General features: G+C 40.9%; 1 protein-coding gene across 2 annotated transcripts in view; it reads right to left on the bottom strand.

Annotated features, from left to right (window-relative positions):
• Positions 1–651: 651 nt before the first annotated feature.
• The window catches only part of MYBPH (myosin binding protein H), a 105,635-nt gene continuing 84,842 nt past the window's right edge, over positions 652–21,444 (bottom strand). Inside the window, exons 6-10 of one of the 2 annotated variants that reach the window (XM_082244800.1) lie at positions 17,011–17,150; positions 14,351–14,510; positions 12,444–12,580; positions 7,592–7,808; positions 652–817 (exon numbers count right to left, since the gene is read on the bottom strand). In XM_082244800.1, coding sequence (XP_082100926.1) covers positions 774–817; positions 7,592–7,808; positions 12,444–12,580; positions 14,351–14,510; positions 17,011–17,150 — 698 coding nt within the window. In that variant the 3' untranslated portion in view covers positions 652–773. Of the gene's footprint in view, positions 818–6,435; positions 6,464–7,591; positions 7,809–12,443; positions 12,581–14,350; positions 14,511–17,010; positions 17,151–21,444 lie in introns of those variants that run through there. The other variant, XM_082244801.1, reaches the window with a different exon arrangement.

The following is a 21,444-nucleotide window of genomic DNA, read 5'->3' as shown; positions in this document are numbered from 1 at the left end:
TAATCCTTTCCTGTGGGTGTGGGCTCTTCACTTGGGTTACACTAAATGACATGTATCGTTTTTGAAGATTTACAGTTCCCCTTTGGACTCTTTATGACACTGCTTCCACTTTTACTTTTATCACTATATGGACTTTTTGCATTCTCTACTTAATTTTAGAAGAATGTGTACATAAGAGTTTATTTCTAATATATTGGTGACAATGTATTTTATTATTATTTAGCACTGCACTTTGTATTTATATATATATATATATATATATATATATATATACTGTATATATATATATATATATATATATATATATATATATATATATATACTGTATATATATATATATATATATATATATATATATATATCTGGCTGGAGAGTTTTGATTTAGGTCAACATTCTACAAATTGAAAATAAAGAATGTAGAGGTTTAAATAATTTTATGCATAAGAAATCTTCAGTAGGTACATCAGGTTATCAAATCATGATTTTTTTTCCAGGGAAAAATAAGATTACATTTTTTAATTAAATTACTTTATGGTCTCACACATCATAGTTTTTTCAATGCTATTGAGCATTCAGTTGAGGTAGAAAGAACAGTGCTAGGAAGTCAAACATAAACTATTTTATATATTTTGTTAAAAACAAATTATACAATCCATTTGCCAAATACATTTTATTAGCCACCCTAAATATCTACATGGTTATGAATACATTTTTATGCCACAAAGGATGACGAAGCACAAATATGTTGTCAATGAAAGGCTAACAAAATATATTTATAGACTTAAAACATGACGACCTTTTTGCTTCAATATGCAACCTGAAATAAACAAAAAGAAAAGAAAAAAGTCAGAAAATATTTTACATATTTACAGTACAAGTGATCCATACATTGAATTTATTTGGTATGCTATGATATTTAAATTTATATAAATGATATATAAATGCTTGTTTTGTCTGGGCTATTCACTCAAGAGTCATGTCAAGACTGGCAGTGGGACTAATTAAATGGCACCAAGTAGACTGGTAAAAGCTGAGTTTATTTATTTTAGGTACTTATATAGCACTGAAAATTTACGCAGAGCTTTACATATAAATTGTACATTCAAAAGTTGATTAAAGTCATTAATTGCTTGTTTTTTCTTTTTTTGGAGAGGGACACTGGAAGGACTTAGATTTGCATTATTAGCACATTTTACTTTTTCTGTATTAACTAATTAGGATTGTTGGGGCTTTGGGTATGTAAATCCTTTCTATATAGAATTTTCAGAGATCTGTACTGGACCACTGAAGAAAAGCAACTTTTGCTTATTATAGGCCCGATAAAAATACTTGTTGCATATACAGCATATTTTGGAGATCCTGAACACCTGCTTAAAGCCCAAGTGTAGTCAAAATAAAAAATAAAAAACACAAAAATCAGCACAAGGGATATGATGTACGATTGATGTGCTGTTTCCCCTGTGCTGCTGTATCATGGTTCTCTTTAATTCCTCCTTATTCAATGTCCACCCCCCCCCCCCCAATGCAGTAATGTGGTATAAACACACAAATACAACAGATGCTCACATTGAGCTGGATGGACTGGTGTCTTTATTCAACCTTACCAACTATGCAATGTTCTGGTGTGGTGGGGGTTAGTAGAACTAAGGTTGCTGTCACAGGCGCTCATCAGTAGTGCCTGTCTTTGCCCACTTTTTCTGCCCAGCTCTTCCATTCAAAGAAGGCATACTGCAGGCTTCTTTGAATGAAACACAATTTATTAATGGAAAAGACGTAGATGATTGAAAGGTCTGCCCCCTCCATTCATTTGTTGTGTTTCATTCATAGAAACGGTAGTACATCTTCTATTAATGGAGCAGCTGTAAGGAAAGGGAGGCCATAGTCAGGCACTCTTGATGAGTGCAAATGACAGCTCACTCTATTCTATTCTATTCCCATTCAGTTCTATTGACCCCCGCCATACCAGAAGATTAAGGCAGCTGGGGTGGGGGCATCAATGGAGAAGTGCATTAGTAGTAAGTTATGTCTCTTCTACTGATTTTTGTAATTTTCATTTTGATCACACTTAGCATTTAATCAGTTGAAAAAGGACTGTGTGCAATAACTTCTTGACTACTTTTAATAATTGACGGCTTAAGTACATTGCAATTCCCTCCTCAGCAACTCAGATAGCTGAATGTGTGACTGTAACAAGCAGCCGGTCAGAGAGTCTGGAGACTGTCAGAATGTATGTGACAATCTTAAGGCTCCCTGATTGGCTGGATGATATGGTTACTGAGAGAAACTGTTTCAATTTACTAAAACCCAAAAACTCTGTGTTGGCAATTTTTAACAAAGTACATTGTTTGCAATATTCTTGTCTGGCAATACCTGCTGCAAAACAGACCCAGGGTTCTTAACAGGAGAACTGGGGCACATGTTCTGGATGACAAAGTCTAGAAACACCCCTGTGTTAAACAGAAGTAACGTATGTTTGAATTGCAACTAGTGTAATGGGGTGCATGGTGTGGTCTGAGTGCAACAAGATGAAAAATGAAGTGTACTTTGTGTTTTAGGGCACATGGTGAAGTGTGCTCATTGTAATGTTTTGTAATGTACCAGGTGCAACAGGTTGTATTGTGGGGAATGGTGGTAGGTGCTGAACATATTTAGGATGTGTGACAGGGGTGTATCTACCGTGAGGCTAACAAGGCGTTTGCCTTAAGCATCATTTTTTTGGGAGGGCTACCCCGCCCCCCAGGAAGGAGGCACACATGTGGGTGTGAGCGGGCTTCAGAGCAGGGCAGCTCAGCAATTTCCGAGTGATTTTGCCTGAAGCTCCAAGGACTCCCCCGTCACAGCAAAGCTCCAAGTCCCATGATGACGGCTGTCTCTGATGCAGTCTTATCATTTACACTGGGCTACTCCCAGCTCAGTCCATCCAGTTGGCTGACTTTTCTGCAGTGTGAGCGAGGGGACAGCGGGGTCTGCCGGCTCCCGAATGTCTTTACATTCCAACGCAGAGACCGGCAGGCGTGCTGGGGATTTGTCCTACACTTGTGCTGTTTACTGAAGTTCCTCTCGGCAGTTCCACCAGCCCGACAGTCTGAGTCCCATTCCACCTCCTTAGCCAAGAGGTCAGCAAGGGATCCATTAATTCAAGTCTGTCCTACCATACACTGTTCAGCTGGCTGTTTGCACTGTGATTTCTATTGTTTCTTATACACACTACTGTAACTTCATTTATTTTTATCAAGTTTATACAATTTTTTTGGACATCTGCTCTTGAATAAAATGCTTTATACAGCTTGCGTTATCTTCTAAATGTATTAGTACAGATTCTCTCTCCCCTTCCTCCCACCTCTCCCTCTCACCCCCCCCCCCCCACATCTCTCTCATCCTCCCCTCTCTCTCTCACCCCTATTTCTATCTCTCTTTCTCTCACCCCCTCTCTCTCTCACATACCCTCCTCTCTCCCTCACCCCTCCGAAGAGGTGGAGCTTGAATAGGAAGAGGTGGAGCCTAAAGAGGAAGAGGTGGGGTTTACAGATGAAGAGGTGGATCTTAAACAGGAAGGGGGTGGAACAAATTTAGATTGGTGTTGCCTCCTTTTAGTCTTGCCTGAGGCAGCACAAAACCAAAATACACCACTGATTGTGGCATATAGTGGAGTGCAGTGTGAAAAGAGTACATGATGGGGTGTGCTAAGCGTAACCGCTGTAAAGTGCAGGGAGCTGAGTGTAGTGGGGTGCATAGTAGAGATTGACTGATTATCGGCAAAGCCAATATATCGGGGTCCGATATGCACTTTCCCCAATATATCAGAATCGGCCCCTGAGGTTACCGATATTGCCGATATTCCAGGAAAGTGCTGTACCGGAGTGATGCCTGCAGCTAGAGGCATCATCCCGGTACCGGCATCCATAGCCAATGGTCAGCTGTCTTGTAATGACAACCGATGCGGCTGAGAAGCCGCTTGGCTGCCATTACAAGGAGCAGGAGGGGACATCCCCCCTCCCGTAGCCTTCCGCAGCTCGCCCGGGTCTCCCGTCCCACCAGGAGACCCGGGCAACCAGCCTGCACGGCCGCCGAAGACCAGATCAAAGCCTCATTTGGCTCTGATCGGGTCTCCATGTAAAAACCCAGAAGTGATGTCATGACATCACTTCCGGATATTCAGCGCCAGATTAAAGAAATGACAGCATTCAAAACCGCCAAACTTGGCTGTTTTGAATGCTTTTTTTCTTACCCTTGGCCCCATTTTGTCTAAAACTGGTCCATTACATATGTAAACAGAGATTCAAGTGGAAGCAATGGGAAATACAGGGATATAATCAATTGGATAATATGTTAGCAAACAAACCTTTTTTATTTATTTATTAACTTTGTAGCTAATGTGACAGAATGGTAAATATGTGTTTGGGATATGTTTATTAACTTTGTAGCTAATGTGACAGAATGATAAATATGTGTTTGGGATATGTTGAGCAATGTTTAATTCAAATTAACATTCGATAGTGCATCATTTACCTTATTTTAGAAAGAAAACACCATCTTTAAAACCCTATTGAAACATAATTTTAATTCACTACAAGATATGTCAACCAGGTGTCTAATTGTTAGATGCACCACATCCCTTGATTAGAAATAAATATATTGGAAGGCAAGAAAGATGGGATTTTTACAGTGCAAAAAAAGACTTCAAAATTGGTTTCTATATATATATATATATATATATATATATATATATACATATATATATATATATATTTTTTTTTATCAGAGATATTTTAAATAAAAACTCTGTTATTCTTTTCAATTTTTAAGTCTTTTTTTCACTGTAAAAATGCCATCTTTCTTGCCTCCCAATATATAATTTAATTTCAGCTAAATCAGGTTTGTCAAAAAGGTGTTTATTGCCCTCAATATTCAATGTTTTCTTTCTAATGCAGCCACAGCCTGAGAGGAAAAGTCTGTGTCTTGCCAGCACCTACAGAGGGGGACCCAGGCTTTCTGTGGGAAAACAATAATCTCAATGCAGAGGCCCAACAGCCTGGCCCCCCAGCCAGAGCTCTTCAATCAGTGGAGATCATAAGGTCTTCTGATTGCAGTGTTATAGGTTTGATTCAGTAGGGGAATGCCTCTGCAATTAAGTCACTTTTTCCACTCAGCAAGTAAGATACCCACTGTGCAGCGCTGGCAGTGGCTGGCTTCTCTACTCAGGCTGTAGCTGCTTTAGAGAGAAAATTAATGGTATGGCCTCATGCACACTGGACGTTTGCCCAATTCGCCCAAGCACTTGACATGCCTAGATGTGATTTTAGGCGCATCAGCAATTTTTCTGACAAAACGCTGCTGCTCCTGATTGCGCTGGCAGTGGGGTGCCTCCTATTGCTTGAAAAACGCCTATGTGTGCATAGACACATAGTCTAACATTGAGAGGCATTTGGAGGCAGGGGGAAAAAAAGCGGGACACCTCTAAAAGAGACATTTTAAAAGGGCCAGTATGCATGAGGTCTAAGGCATTAAACAACTTTGTTGCATCCTAAATAAATGTTGCCGATTTAAACAAAGGGTTGAATTGGGCCCTCCTCCCTAGCTTTGCATTTTTTCAATATCTTCACAGGACTACAAATAGCTTAATCAGTACATGAACTATGTTGGTGTAATAGCTTGTGCTCTTTGAGAGGACTCCACGATAAGCACACCACTAAGAATGTTGATGATAATCCCAGGGCTCTGACCCTGCCAGTTTGAGCTTAAATTGTCCCGTGAGAATGAAATGACATAGAACAGCAGCATGCTCTGGAAAAGAACATCATGTAACATTATACAGAGTTGTAGTGGTCCTTTAAAAGCATTGTGTCTTTTTGATAACACTGAGAACCGTGGCCACCAATTTTTACAAGGAATCAGTAGATGTTCCTAACTATACAATGATGCTTGTAAACATATATATGCATTTGAATAAATTGAAGAAGAAACTCTAAGGCCCCTTTCACACGGGCTTTCCGATCAGGTCAGCCTGTCAGTTTTTCTGGCGGACCTGAACGGACGCTACATGCACTCCTATGGAGCAGCGGATTTCAGCGGTGACATGTCCACTGACACCTGCTGCTATTTGATCCGATCCTGTCCCTGAAATCCAGAGCGATGGTAACCCTATTACCAATTGGATTGGATCGGATTGGATTGGATAAAAAACAGGCAGGCGGTCCGTTTTCATCCAATCTCCCCATAAAGGAGAGCAGGGCTCTGACAGTTCCTTCTCAGCACAGTGAGTGGAGATGGACCTGTCATCCGCATGCTCAGCCGGGATCGGTGGATCGATTTCCTGCTGAGCAATGCAGGGTCCGCCAGGCGGAAAGCCCGTGTGAAAGGACCCTAAAATTCATCTGTACTGTTATAATTGCTACCACTCCTAAAACTGTGTGTTTTTTTTTAATACTTACCTTATCCTCACATGTCATCTTTTATTGTGGAACTGAAAAAAATATAAAAGACATATGTTAGATCGTAATGCACCCATGCACAGCTCTGTCTTCACAAAACAAGTGAGTGTCTGTAAATCAGTGTTAAATTGGTCTTGCCTCCCCAATGGAGTTGAAGGTTAATTTGGCAAGTAAATTCATAATTTTCTAATCTAATCACAATGCTGAGTCAGTAGCAGCAAAAGTAATAGGAATGCACAAAAGAAATGTCATTCGTTTGCAAATAGACTAGCAATATATTACTGTAACCTGTAAACATTTTACTGTTAAGTGGTGTAAACACTATAAGAAACTCAGGCGAACAATCGTCCGATTTTCCTCCTTTTTTCAAGGCAAATCGGAACCGATGAAAGAACATTCATACGAAAATTCTCGTACAAAAACTGCTTTTTTTTGTTGTTTATTGTTTCTGATCATACGCAGTCTTTAGTTTCTGAGTTTTCTCGTTCAAAAATCGTATGAAAATGGTACACATTAAGCGAAAATCGTTCATATGTTCCCTATACGAGAAAAATTTTGGAACTTGTCCCTTCGGAAATTTTCGTTCAGGTCAGAATCGGCTGTAGAAAGTTGTGTACACACTATACGAAAATCGTACAAAAGTTCTTTGGACAAAAATTCTAAACTGATTTTCTTATAGTGTGTACGAGCCATTAATTTAGTAAGCTGATAGTGGGGATACACAAGAACGAATATGTTTTATTTAAAAGCAAACTCGTTATATATTACTGGCTTCCTAAAGGTAAGACAAAATAAAATTTTGTTGCATATGTTGTTCAGATTGAGATAGTGGAACCTTATTCAATATGCTTAACTTTTAGCTTCTGTGGTGCTGTCCAATACTCATAGACTAATGGGGACAAAAATTGTCTTATATTACCTTTTATTTTCTACTTCCAACATCTATTTTCTTATTCAGAGTGCCTAATTGTTGTCATCAAAGAACATTATTCTTTACCTGGAATTATCATTCTATTGACCTGTACATTTAATGAACATTCTCTTGATTAACACTTTTACTCAAGAAATAATTCACATTAGTTTTTATCATGGTTGACCTAGGTCTCAGCCTTTTGTCTACATTATGGAGGATAAACTACACTGGCGACGACATCTTAGACAACATTTCAAAGTATACATCTTCTGCTTACCTTTAACATTAAGTCTGCAGTCCGCAGTTGCTTCTCCCTGAGAGTTAATGGCTTTGCAAGTATACACACCACCATCAAATGGGCTAGGTTTGCGGATTTCAAGGGAGCAAACACCTTGGTTGACAAGTGACCGAAATTTGGGATCTTCACGAATTTCCATTTGATTTTTCATCCAGACAACTTTAGGCTTAAAGGTAAATATCGTATATTTCATTATCATATTTAATTTAGTCAGAGTAAAAGTGTAAAGCATATATGTTATGGCTAGTATCTGTCCCTCTAATGCCGGTCTATCTAGTTGTGTTAAAGGTTTTGATATCATGGTTGGTGATGGAGATGACTTGCCTTTGCTGCCTAAAGCAGAACAAGCCTTTATTTCTGGAGCTAAGAGAAGAAAAACACAGTAGGATATTCTTCAAACTGTCTTTTTTTTTTTTTTTTTTTGGAAGTTATTCATTTCTCGGTTCTTTTATTTTTAACACAGGTAAGGGATACATTACCTTTCTGTACACAATTAGTGTAATTAATTAGCCACGGTTGAAAACAAAGACATTTGCACATGTTTAAAAAGTACTCCTTAGCACTTCTAAGTTCTGCAACAGTTCTGAGGTTACATTTCCAGAGATTGCAGTTGTAGCACAACTTGGAAAATAGATATACAGTTGCTCTTTGGATGCACTTTCATGCAAAATTAAGTCTGTCACTTTAATCAGAAAACATATCCAAACATTCAAGCTAATATTTTTAAAAGCATATTGCATAGTCCACTGAAGCTTTGGCCTAAGCCTAAGGTGAAGAAGTGCTAGATTAGCCACTTCGCCTCTCATGTTTGGTCATCCCCTGTGGACCAGAGCAATTTTTACATTTCTGCTATGGACCTGTTTATTTGGTTATTGGTTATTTGGTTATAATGTTGTCATTACAAAGGTAATATCTATATTGTTTTTTAAGAACAAACAAGGCTTTCTTTTCATGATATTTTCTTGCAACAAAATTTGTCCTGTATAAAATGACACTAAAATAATGATTTTGTTATAAAGCAATATAAAGTTATTTACAGGTGAAATAAAGTTATTTTTTTTTTTTTCAATTTTTCCCTTTTTAAATAGGAAGGCCCCTTTCACACGGGCATTCCATATGTCCGTATATCACCCCATCCGTTTGCGGGTGATATACGGACATAATGCATGTCAATGGGATTGCGGATGTCAGCGGATGACCATCCGCTACATCCGATTTGCGTCCTTTCAGTTCTGTTCCTTTTTTTGGAACGGAACAGAACCCTATTTTTCTTCCGTTTAAAAAACGGAAAGGACGCAAAATCGGATGTCAGCGGTGTCATCCGCTGACATCCGCAATCCACATAGACATACATGGATGGGATGGGATGATATGCGGACATACGGACCAGATGACACAAGTGTCATCCGTGTCCGTAAAAAAAAAAAAAGTAACTGAACGGAGGAGATAAACTGAGCGGCCGTGTGAAAGAAGCCGAAATGTGTATATGTGAAATATGTAAAAATATTAATAAGCAAAACAAAAAGTTAAAATTTTGATAAAATAATGATAAAATAAAAACAAACAAAAAAAAAAAACAAACAAAAAATCAGCAGGAAAAAATAGTTAAATAGAGAAGGAGACTAAGGAGTTAACAAGGACGGATCAGAGTAAACTAAGGATTAATAAGGGTTAAACAGAGCACCAGCAGGTTTCCGTAACTGACATAATTTGCAAGTCTAAGTTCATCCCTTTGATCTACAGATGAATGAATAGAATGATACAAAAGTAACATTATGTTACTTTGTATAATTGCGCCAGGAGCAATATTGTTTATAAACACTGAGTCAGACTGCTCTTTTGACTGAAAATCTGCTGACACCTTCTCTGAGTATATTGTAATGCTGGCTTTGATTTATCAAAGATGACAATTACTGTATACTGGGGGGATCCCAGAAGCAGGGCAGAGAAACTGTATGTGCTACATACGCAAATTAGGGCACCGGAGCATTGTCAGAGCCCTGATTGGACAAAGTGATGATGGCTTTCTCCAAACACGGCTCAGTGCTTATAGTCCCATACCACACTATAAAACGTAACTTCCCATAGGAAGCATTTGCATTGTGTTGCAGTGGAGATAGATAGGGCAGGACTCCGTTTTCTGTGCCACTATGAGGGGCGTCAGTGACATCTGTGTCCACAGGCAATGGTGGACATGGCCCATTCTCAGGCAGGGCTCATTTGTCTCTGTTTAGTGATGTTGCCCATGCTATCCATCCACAGCATGCAGAGGAGGTGGTGGACTGGCTTACTAAACCATCCTCATTCTCCTCATCATCTATCACCCAACCTGACACTAGTGCACAGTCCACAGCAGCTGCCAGAGAGGCTTATTCTGCCTCCTTGTCCACAGCTACTCCTGCAAAGGCTGCGCTGCATCATGCATGGAGGAGTCAGATGAATTATTTGGATACAGCATTAGCCACCTCTAACAAGCCGCTTCTTGAGGATGCACAGACATTACTTTATTCTGATGTTGGTTCTGAGGTAGAGGAAGGGAGTAATATGAACCTACAGTGAGGCGAGAACACTGATAAACAACAAAGTGGCAGTCATGTTCCCCAACCGGAGCATATTGCCAAGTTGGCTCCAGTGATGATGAGGATGGAGGGGATGATGATGATGATGAGGTCACTGACATGGCCACATAGAGCAGAGGAAAAAAAGGGAGGGGGAGAAATAACCCCAACAAGGCAGGATGTCCTCCCAAGCAGCCATCATGGAAGAGTAGAGAGCAGCCACCCTATTCTATCAGAATATGGAGTTGTTATCTCCCATTCCCACTTCTTTCCACAGCTCAGCTGTGTGGGACTTTTTTAGCACATGTGCAGCCAATCGCCATGTTGCAATTTGCAATCTCTGTCACAATCAGATCAAGTGTAGCAAAAACACCAGCCATTTGGGTACCACATGCTTAAAAAGGCATTTAACCTCTCACCACTCAGCCCATTGGCAAGCACCTGAAAGCCACACAAGAGGGACACAATTTGCCTTCTCCTCACTCAGGTCTACTCCCACTATATCTCATGACCTCTTAGCAGCCTCCACTGACAGGGATAATGCTATAGCAAAGGGTGTCACAGGCCCTTGCAACACATCTGCCAGAAGCACGCCACCAGCTGTAGAGTATAGCAGGCAAATTTCTCTGCCCCAGCTGCTGCATCTGAAAAAAAAATACACTCCCTGCCACCCACATGCCCAGCATCTAAATTCCAGCTTGTCCAAATAAAGAAAGGTTGCTTGTCAGTTTAACTGCAGTAGGTTCTAGACGTGTAGCACCCTACAGGTGCTAAGTAAAACTATAGTGGGCCTTGTCTGCCTAACAGGGCAGTGGGCACAGGCAGGGCACAGGGCTGTGATTTATCTAGTCAGGGTGTCAGGGCTTCCAGATGTGCCTGCTGAGGGGAGAAGTATCCCCATTGGCTCCTGTGAGAGGCTTCTCATAGCGCAGTGTGGGAAGCCCAATCAGGGGACACATACCAGCTTGTAACTACCCCAGAAGGTAGATTATGCTGCAAGGGATTCTGGGAGTGGGTATAAGTTTGGGGGGAAGTGCATGGCACGGTGTCTTTGGCGGGAGCAGAGTCCCAGGAAGGAGAGTGCGGCTGTCTCGCCTCCTGTCTGAGGAAGGTGGATGTCTCGGGGTGTCGCCTGAGAATCCAGAGAGTGCTGAGTTGAGCTGAGGGGGATCTGGTGTGCCGAGAGCCTGCGGAGAGAGAGAGAGAGAGAGAGAGAGAGAGGGGTCCAGTCCCAGGAAAGCCTACACAGGTCGTGAGTACTGCGGATTGCCCCTGGGGGTCTGCCTGAAGTTAGAGGGGACCACTCCAGAAGAGTATCTGGGATCCAGTGTCAGCTAGCTAAAGGGCTTAACCTATGTTGAGGACCCTGAAGTTGTAAAGGGGGTACATAGTCAGTGGACCCTGAAGAGTTCAAGGAGTAAAGGGGGCACCTGCTGTCTCCGCCCTGAATTGTATTGTTTGTGCCAGTTACAGTGATAGCTATTTGGAGTTCTACAAGATACTACCTCAAGCTGTGCCAGGCAGGGGAAAGTATTACACAGGGAAACAGTGTCAGGAATACTACAATTCTTGGATCTACTGGACTATAGGTTGGGGATTCAACACTTCATCTGTTATACAGAGTGTTCTCAGAGTCAGTGAGCGTTGGCTGGCATCAAGGGGGCACCAACGGGCATTTTCAGGATCGAAATCCCAATTGTAATTAGTTCAAGCCGAAAGGAGTATCCCACTAATTCCCTTCTCCCATCCCCTTAATTTATAATAAAAATCACAAACAAAGATGCCGGAGTTGTCACTGCATCAGTTGTCACACCTGGGGACTCAGCTCAGATGAGCTACTTTACAGGCAGAATAAGCGGACCCCCCAGGCACTATATTTAAAGGAATTTTTCATTTTTATTGTTTCACTTTAGGCATCATTAAAATCACTGCTCTTTTAAAAACAATCTTTTTTAAAAGTTTTATTTGCATTGATACGTGTCCCCCACGGCAGTAGCCAGGCCCCCATACCCTATATATGGCCAATAACTTGCATATAAGCCTTTAAAATGGGGACTTTTGATTTTTCATGTTCAGGTCCCACAGACTTCAATGGGGTTCGTCGCTCAGGTCTGAACTTTTGCAATGTTCGAGAGTTCTGGCGTGAACCGGGGGTATTTCGCCCATCTCTAGTAATAATACTACAGAAATGTCTAATATATAATTATTTACTGTATATTTATTTTTTCATTTAAATGTCTTACCTTGGGGGTGCCACGAACGCTACATACTAGTTTAGTAGTATATCCATGTGTTGTTGTTCGGTCATTAGGAGGCTGAGTGAACTGTGGTGCTTCCAATAAAGCACTTTCCTTATACTCAGGAGGCTTGTATGTACTTTCTATAGATATAAAACAGAAAAGGAACATTTATGTTTGAAGACTGACTTTCATCTGCACGCATAGAATAGAGAGACAGACTTCGAAATCAAAATATAAATCTTGGGCAGAAATACAAATCCTCTGGCAAGTAAAGCAGCTACCTTATATCAGCCTTTCTTACTTGGGGGGGAGAGAGGTTCTGCAGCACCCTGGGGTTCTGCCTGAGGTTCTCAGGGGTACCGCGGCACCCTGGTAGAATAAAGCTGTCAGATGAGACCGGACTCCCCATCTCTAGCCGAACTGTACTTCAGTAAGTGAATACATTCAGGAAAGTGTTCTCTGCCTCCCCTTACAGTGCAGAGCCTGGCGTTGAATGAAGGTATTGTACTGCAATGTTTTAAAAGGCTGTTTATGTGTGTGTGTGTGTGTGTGTGTGTGTGTGTGTGTGTGTGTGTGTGTGTGTGTGCATGTGTGTACATGTGTTTGTATGTGTCTGTTTGTACATGTGTTTGTATGTGTCTGTTTGTACATGTGTTTGTATGTGTCTGTTTGTACATGTGTTTGTATGTGTCTGTTTGTACATGGGTTTGCATGTGTATGCGTGTACATGTGTGTGTATATGTACGTGTGTACATGTTTTTGTATGTGTGTACATGTGTTTGTGTCCTTTGGACACAGCTGATCACAGATTGGGGTAAAGAGCCAATTAGCGTTTATCAGTGCAATCCCAACAGTGCCCACCAGTGCTGCCAATCAGTGCCCATAGGTGCTGCCTATCAGTGCTTCCTTATGAGCGTCCCCTATCAGTGCTGCCTATCAGTGCCACCTACCAGTGCCTATTAGTGCCCCCTATCTGTGCCAACTATCAGTGCAGCCTCATCAGTGCCTCCACACCTGTGCCCACCATTGCCACCTCATCAGTGCACATCAGTGCAGCCTATTAGTGCCGCCTCATCAGTGCCCATCAGTGGAGCCTATCAGTGACCATCAGTGCAGCCTCATAAGCGCACATCAGTGGAGGAGAAAAATTACCAGTTTGAAAAATATTATAACAAACTATGAAAAACTTTTTTTTGTTTTATTTTCAAAATTTGTTGTCTTTTTTCATTTATTTAGCAAAAAATAAAAACCCAGTGGCAATTAAATACCACCAAAAGAAAGCTGTATTTTTGTGGAAAAAAAAATGATAAAAACATCATATGGGTACAGTGTTGCATGACTGCACAATTGTCATTCAAAGTGCGACAGCGCTGAAAGCTGAAAATTGGCCTGGGCAGGAAGGGGGTGTAAGTGCCCAGTAGGAAAGTGGTTAAGCTTGAGCCTTGGTCATCAACTCACTCAGCTTTCCTTTTTTGGGGTGCCTCCTTTCTTGTGTGCTATGGGGTCAACTTTGTATGCGGGGACTAGAGCTATGAAACACACAGCCCCATAACCTAGCATGGCAAGGCACTCCCCTACCCTTCCTACGTTTCCTTCCTCCAAACTAACAGACTGGCTAAAGACTGCACTGTCCATTGTTAACTCCTTCTTGTGAAGACAAGGCTTTCAAGGAAGCAGCACTGAGGAGGTAGCAACCCGAAGTCTTAAAAGTTGTTAACCACAAGAGCTAAGGTAAGAATTTTAACAAATAGTGGGGAATGTTGTTATTTTGTTGTGTCCAATGTTTCGAAAAATGCTGAGGGTTTAATTCTACTGTAATGATCAGGGAAAAGCTTGTGTTTGCACATTTTTATGTTTTTTTTTTTGTGCCCAGAGTCACAATTAATACCAACAAATGTACTTCAATTCACCTGGTTTCTTTACTACAGCTGGATTTTTAGTTGTGGCAGCTTGCTCACTACGTCCGACCAGATTCTCGGAGAATACCCTGAAGAAGTAGCTATTGCCAATGATCAAGTCAGAAACAGTGCAGTTCGTTTGGCGATAATTCTCTTGGACAGTAAACCATTCCTGAAAGATATTATTAACCCATTAGAAAATATGCATTGTAAGAAAATAAATTTGTTCTATTATTTTTTGGGTCTAAATTTGCAACAAACGAATGAAACATAATAACAATAAAATTGAATACTGTTACATAGTTACATAGTTAGCGAGATTGAAAAAAGACACCAGTCCATCCAGTCCAACCCATAATGTGTGTGTGTGTTTGCTGTTAACCATACATTGTATACCCCTGCATGTTGTGCTCTTTAAGGTGCCCATTTAATAGTTTTTGAAACTATCAATGCTCCCTGCTGATACCACTGCTTGTTGAAGAGAATTTCACATCCTTACCGCTCTGTCAGTAAAGAACCCCTTACGCAGTTTAAGGTTAAACCGCTATTTTTCTAGTTTTAGTGAGTGCCCCCGTGTCTTATTGAATTTCCTTTCTCTGAAAAGTTTGTTCCCTATGCTAAGGTCACCAGTACGGTATTTGTACATTGATATCTTATTCCCTCTCAAGCATCTCTTCTCCAGAGAGAATAAGTTCAGTGCTTGTAAAATACATAAACATTTTTTGAGAGCCCCGCTTCTCCAATGTTTTTGGAGGTGTTCTTTTTATTTGATTAGAATGTGGTGGAATATTATGATAACAATCACAAGTGTGCACAGCCTATTGCAGTAGGGTGTGCACCCAAAAACTCAAACCCACGTGTGTGTGTGTATATGTATCTATATATATATGTATATATATATATATATATATATATATATATATACACACACACATAGTATATATGCACAAACACACACTCCTATAACTAAATGGGAACCACCATTTTAAAATGTAATAAACCTTTTTTTAACACTTATCAATGTAAAAAAAAATTCAACTTTTAAAATTATGTCCACACAAAATGTCCACACTAGTGGTTGAGGGGCAGTAAAATTCTGTGGCTGAGCTTTGCTTTTACCACCCCTCAACCTCTGCCACGTTTTAGCTGTAGGGGCAGCAGCTGGGCATGTTCACATGCCACAGCTGCAGTTATGCCTCCTGTTGCTTTCAGCAGGTGTAGCACCCACCGACCATGACCCATTTAAGTGAATGGCGGCACTCTGCAAGCACCCCACAACCGTGTGCAGTGAGAAGATAAGGGGTTAAAGCAGGTGGTGTGGAGGCAATACAGGTGATCAGGAGACCCTATACTTCAGAGTTCCCTATTATAAACACTGTAAGGGAGGACTCTGACACAAAGAGGATCTATGTGAACTGTAATGTAGGGGGGCCTCTGATGTGAGGGGGGTCTTTGGTTACTACAGGGTCCACAGAGTTCCTACTTACATCCATCAGAGTTCCCCTTCTCCCATAGTCTGCAGAGTTCCCCTTTAAACCAGTGTGCCAGATAATACATTTTTCTAGAAAGGGGTCAGGTCAGCCAAAGCAGCCCTCTCAAAGCACAGGCTTACTTTACTTTATACAACCAGCACATGCCCCCCCCCATCCCCCCCCCCAGTATGTTTGAGCATTGTCCTCGCCTCCATGGGACTGCAAATCCCAGCATAGCAGACTGGGCTCCCATTTCTCAGCTGCTCCCCAGTGCAGGACATACAGTGTGACTGAGAATGACTTCACTACATAAGAGGACCACCTCTCTCCCTGCCTGCTGCAGTGCTGCACAGAGTACCAGAGACTGTGCCCCTGCTCTCCCCTTACCAGTGTCATGTCCTGAGTCCTAAGTCCTGGCGGGTCCCCCTCACCCCAGTTCCTTCCATTGTCTGCAGGGAGGAAGCCAGAAGGCGGGGCACTCGGAGGTGGAGCAGGGAGGAGGAGGGAGGAGTTACATCCTCCTCCGGGGCCTGTGTTTGCACATGATTGGACCCAGGGCAGTGGTGGGCTGCAGCGGCCAGTGGCGGTCACGCGGTGGCAGCAAGCAGGACTTGTTTTGAAGATAAGCTTTAATGAGCAGAGCCCTCTGATTCCTCCTGTATTGAATTGTATTGTAACTGTATTGTCTTCCCTCATATTGTAAAGCGTTGCACAAACTGTTGGCGCTATATAAATCTTGTATAATAATAAGATAAAAACAAGGGGGTCAATCCAGCCCTGATGCACTCTCTGTAGTTCCGGGTACAGCATCCCTGACAGCAGGCGGCGGAGTGATATTCAGTTGTCAGGGATGCTGTAGCCGGAACTACAGAAGTAGCATCGGAAAAATGTGGCCGCCTGCCTGCTTACTCCGCGGCCAGTGGCTGCACTCACAGGAGTTACACATCCAACTGCAAAATAGTCCCCCTGGCAGCTCTGCCATTTTCTATTAGCAGAGGTGCCAAAATGAAGTTCCCTCACATTCTTCCAGCAAAAAAAAGCCCTGGGATGTGCTTGATGTGCCTAGCATTAGGGTGTGCCCAGGCCCACCCTGGGCATTAGGGTGTGCCCAGGCCCACCCGGCACACCCCGTGCGCACCCCTATGATAACAATTCTTTTCATTTTGCAGCTATTTTAATAAAATGTAACAAAATTCTTACCCCAGTTTTCTTATCTGATTTCTGCACAGTATAACCTGTAATTTCTGCATTTCCATTGTCCTGTGGAGGGGTCCATTCAATAGCTGCGTTGAAGCCCCATGCATCCACAAGCTTAATGCTCTTGGGTGGGCCAGGTCGTTCTGAAAAGAAGCAAACACAACACATTTGAGGCTGCAAACATTTTTCTCTTGCAGGGTATTTCACAAGGGTTTCCCAAATCACCATACTACACTGTCCAAAGCAAATTAGAGACAGTCTTTGATGAAAAATCATATTCTAGCAGAGACAGTCACAGACTGCTACTGTAAAATGAGACTCTTTAAACATAAGGGCCATAAAGTTAATGGCAGTGATATGCTCAAAGCAATGTCATATGAGTTGCATATGATTCATGCTCTTATCACAGAAACAGAATTTCTCGTTCAGACAGCTTAAGGATCAGATAGGATAAAATAAATACATTTTATTCTGTAAAGAGGTGGGGCACCCCTCAAAACACATAGAGGAAAATAAGATCCCTGCTGCCTTAAACCGAGAAAGCTTGACCAAATATAAACAGATTTCCATATCTGAATTTATGTTGTAAGATACTGTACATGGGGATCCCTGAATTAATCAGCTCTGGGCCGGAAGGATTTGGCTCTTTAATGACCAGGCCATTTTTTGCGATTCAGCATTGCATTATTTAATGGAAAATTGCGTGGTCGTGCAACACTGTACCAAAATAAAATTGATGTCCTTTTTTCCCACAAATAGAGCTTTCTTTTGGTGGTATTTGATCACCTCTGCGATTTTTGTTTTTTGACTTTAAACAAAAAAAGAGCGATAATTCTGAAAAAAAAAAAAAAAACTATATTTTTCACATTCTGCTATATAACATTCCCAAAAAAAATGAAAAAATATAAATTTTTCATCCTCTTAGGCCAATTTGTATTCTGCTACATATTTTTGTTAAAAAAAAGGGACTTGTGAAATGACCACAGAGACCTGTGATCCTATATAGAAGGATCATAGGCGCTCTGTGATCATTTCAGAGAGAAGAACGGTCAGCTGTGTTTACAACAGCTGACCGTTCTTCTCTCTCAGTGGGAAGCCTGGCGGCAATCCCACCGTGGGTCGGCATCCCCGCTTCCTAGTGGCAGCACCACTCGCGCGACCGATGTAGACCTACCTCGTTTCACCCAGTCGAGCCAGCCTGCCGCAGTAAATCTGCGGCGGGTAGTTGGCAAGTGGTTAAGGTAGAATGTTTTTATTTATTTATTACCACCTGTGTGCCATTGGGGAGATTTCCCTTCACTTCCTGTCCCATAGCCAAATAGGAAGTGAGAGGAAATCCCTGTAAATCAAGGGAATTTCTTAGGGACTCAGGTCACCAGAACTAGTGTACCTATTAGAAGATTTCCCCTCTATTACTTTTCTGGGGACAACCCAAAAATTGGGTAATTTCTTTTACTTTTACTTTCATTTTCAATGATATAGGTAAACATGACCAATAGGGAGGGTGAATCTCCTTAATGGGGGCACAGACCACAATAAAAAATCGTAGGTGTTCTAATTCCTCTCCACTCTATCCAAAACTAAAAAATAAAAAAATAAAAAGTTTTGCCTTTAATTAATTATATTTTAAGGGAGTGATAAAATCACTGCAGTGCTTTTAAAGACTATGTACATAATGTGATGAATATATATTTTTGATTAATGTTTTGTGTAGTCCTTAAAAGTCCAGTTGGTATTGGTTTCTATATATTCAGGATGTGGTCTCCTTTAAAAAAGCCCACCACAACCCAATAAAAATATTGTGGTACACTGTGAATTTATCAGCATAGGCCAGTGGCATCCAAATGAAAAGGACCCAGAGACCACATTTTGTATCCATAAGTCAAGGGGAAGACTGCATTTGAATACATAATATATATGTGTATATATATATATATATATATATATATGTTATGTATATATAAGAAACATATATATTATGTGTGTATGTATATATATATATATATATATATATATATATATATATATATATATATATATAAAAGTTACAGTTGTTACATCCACAAACATCCCACATTTTGTGAGCCTGACATTGAAAAACTACAGATTTATCAGAATATCGCAGTTCAGTGTAATAAATGCAATACACTTTGCGTCCACTTTATTGCCTGAATATGCAAAAGTGTGGGATATGAAAGTGTGCCAAAATGTCCTCCTACAATTTGCCTAAAATCAGCCCTCTGTACCTGCTTAAGAAGAGATTCACATCACTTCTTGATTTAGCAACAGATTAGCATCTTACTTAGGCTGCAAACTAGTTGAATGTACTTGAAAATTGCAAAAGAAGACCTACATGCACCAATTCACCAAAAAAAAAAAAATTAATAAAGAAATTGAATGAAAATAAAAAATAACGTTTGAATATTAAAAGGTAAAAAAAACATTAGTAATGAAAAAAAAAATCAGCAGAAAAATAACACCTAACGGGAGAAGGGGCAGCCATAGTTAAGAGGAGCTTATTAGGGTAAACTAAGTGTTGATAAGGCGTTTAAAAAAGAAAAAAAAAGATTTCAACTGACATCTGTGCTTCCTTTAACAGTGTCTTTACACCTGGAGCGCAGGAAGAACTGGTGATCCTCATCACCACTGTGATTGGCTGTTACTAAGATCACATGACTGGGAGCCAGTCCAGCTAGCTCCAGTAGGCAGAGTGTGGCAATAAAACCCTTCCTCTTTTCCGACACACATTTACAATATGTGGGCAACAAGAGGTTAACTGACATCATATTCAGAAATAAAAATCACCTCTTTGACCTGCAGATGAATTAATCAGTATAAATTCTACAAAACAATTATTTTTACATTTTATTTCTAATCAAAACTTCTGGACAGTGATCGGAGTACCATTCAGCAGCTTTGAAGCATCATTTTGACAGCTGGGATTTCCTAACAAGAGCAGCGGAGAAGGAGCCCTGGCATAAGCTATATGAAAGGGCATGGCCATTTTATTTAAAATATCACGTTGACTTATAAGATGTCAAAAGACTAACAACATATGTGTATGTATGTAACTCATTTATAAACAGTTCCCACAGTGTTCCCTTCAGTGGCTAATCTAGAAAGCTATACATATAGATTGTATGTAAACCCTACTAATGAACTTCTCTTATTTAGTCCTTTTTGGTCTGTTAAATAAACAGTTAACCCCCTCGTGCCTAAGGGTAAAATAAATTTGAATGCCAAAGCACAATTTTGCAACTTTGATGTGTTAATAAAACCGTACACATCAATGTCAACTACTTTGTGCATCCAGGTGGATTTTACAGCCTTTTTTTTTTTTTTAGGACAAATTGGGCTTTCATTAACCACTTGCCGACCGCCGCACGACTATCTACGTCGGCGGTCAGTCCCTCACAGGCAAACTAAAGTAGGCCTACGTCGCTTGCTTGTGAGGGTCTAGGGAGCGAGCGCGCGCCCCCGGAGGCGAGCTCCCGCGTGGTCACAGACCCCCCCGCGCGTGTGACCGGCGGACCCGATGTCCGCCGGTCACTCGGCGATCGGCGGGGGAGAGGGAGAAAGTCAGGCGGCTTGTGTAAACAAGCCGCCTGTCATTCTCCCCTGTGTATGAATGATGATCATACGGTTCTACTATGTAGGACCGTTGATCACCGTTCATACAGCTGAAGCCACAGCCAATCACAGTAGAAAGCATGCCCCTAGGGACACACACAGCCCCTCCCTCTCAAATAAAGTTAACCCCTTCACTACCAGTGTATTTTTACAGTAACAGTGCATATGTATAGCACTGATTACTGTAGTAATGTCACTGGTAACCCCAAAAGTGTCAAAAATGTCAGTCAAGGGTCCGATCTGTCCGCCGCAATGTCGCAGTACCGCAAAAAAAATCGCAGATCGCCGCCATTACGCGTTAAAAAAAAAACAACAAAAATGGCAAAAATCTTTCCCTTTGTTAGTAAACGCGATAACTTTTGCGCAAACCAATCAAAATACGCTTTTTGCGAATTTTTTTACCAAACATAGGTAGCATAAAACAAATTGGCCGAAAATGTTAAAAAATTTAGATTTTTACTTTTTTTGGGGGGGGGGGAATTTCATATAAAAAAATGTGAAAAATATTGCTATTTTTTGCAAGATTTACGCTATTTTTTTGTTTATAGCGCATGATCAAAAAATCGCACAGGTGATCAAATACCACCAAAAGAAAGCTCTGTTTGTGGGAAAAAAAGGACGCCAAATTCGTTTAGATACAGCGTCGCAGGACCGCGCAATTGTCCGTTAAAGTCACGCAGTGCCGAATCGCAAAATACCCCCTGGTCAGGAAGGGGGTAAAATCTTCCGGGGCTTAAGTGGTTAAGTTTGAAGTAGTAATAAAAAGGAAAACTGTCCCAAAATAGTAAAACAAAATCATTCTTTTTT

The sequence above is a fragment of the Pelophylax lessonae genome (genome assembly GCF_965119305.1).
Source record: "Pelophylax lessonae genome assembly, chromosome: 2".
In the NCBI taxonomy this organism is placed as follows: Eukaryota; Metazoa; Chordata; class Amphibia; order Anura; family Ranidae; genus Pelophylax; species Pelophylax lessonae.
Note: the sequence above shows the minus strand (reverse complement) of the source record. Positions and strands in the feature narration are given on the sequence as shown.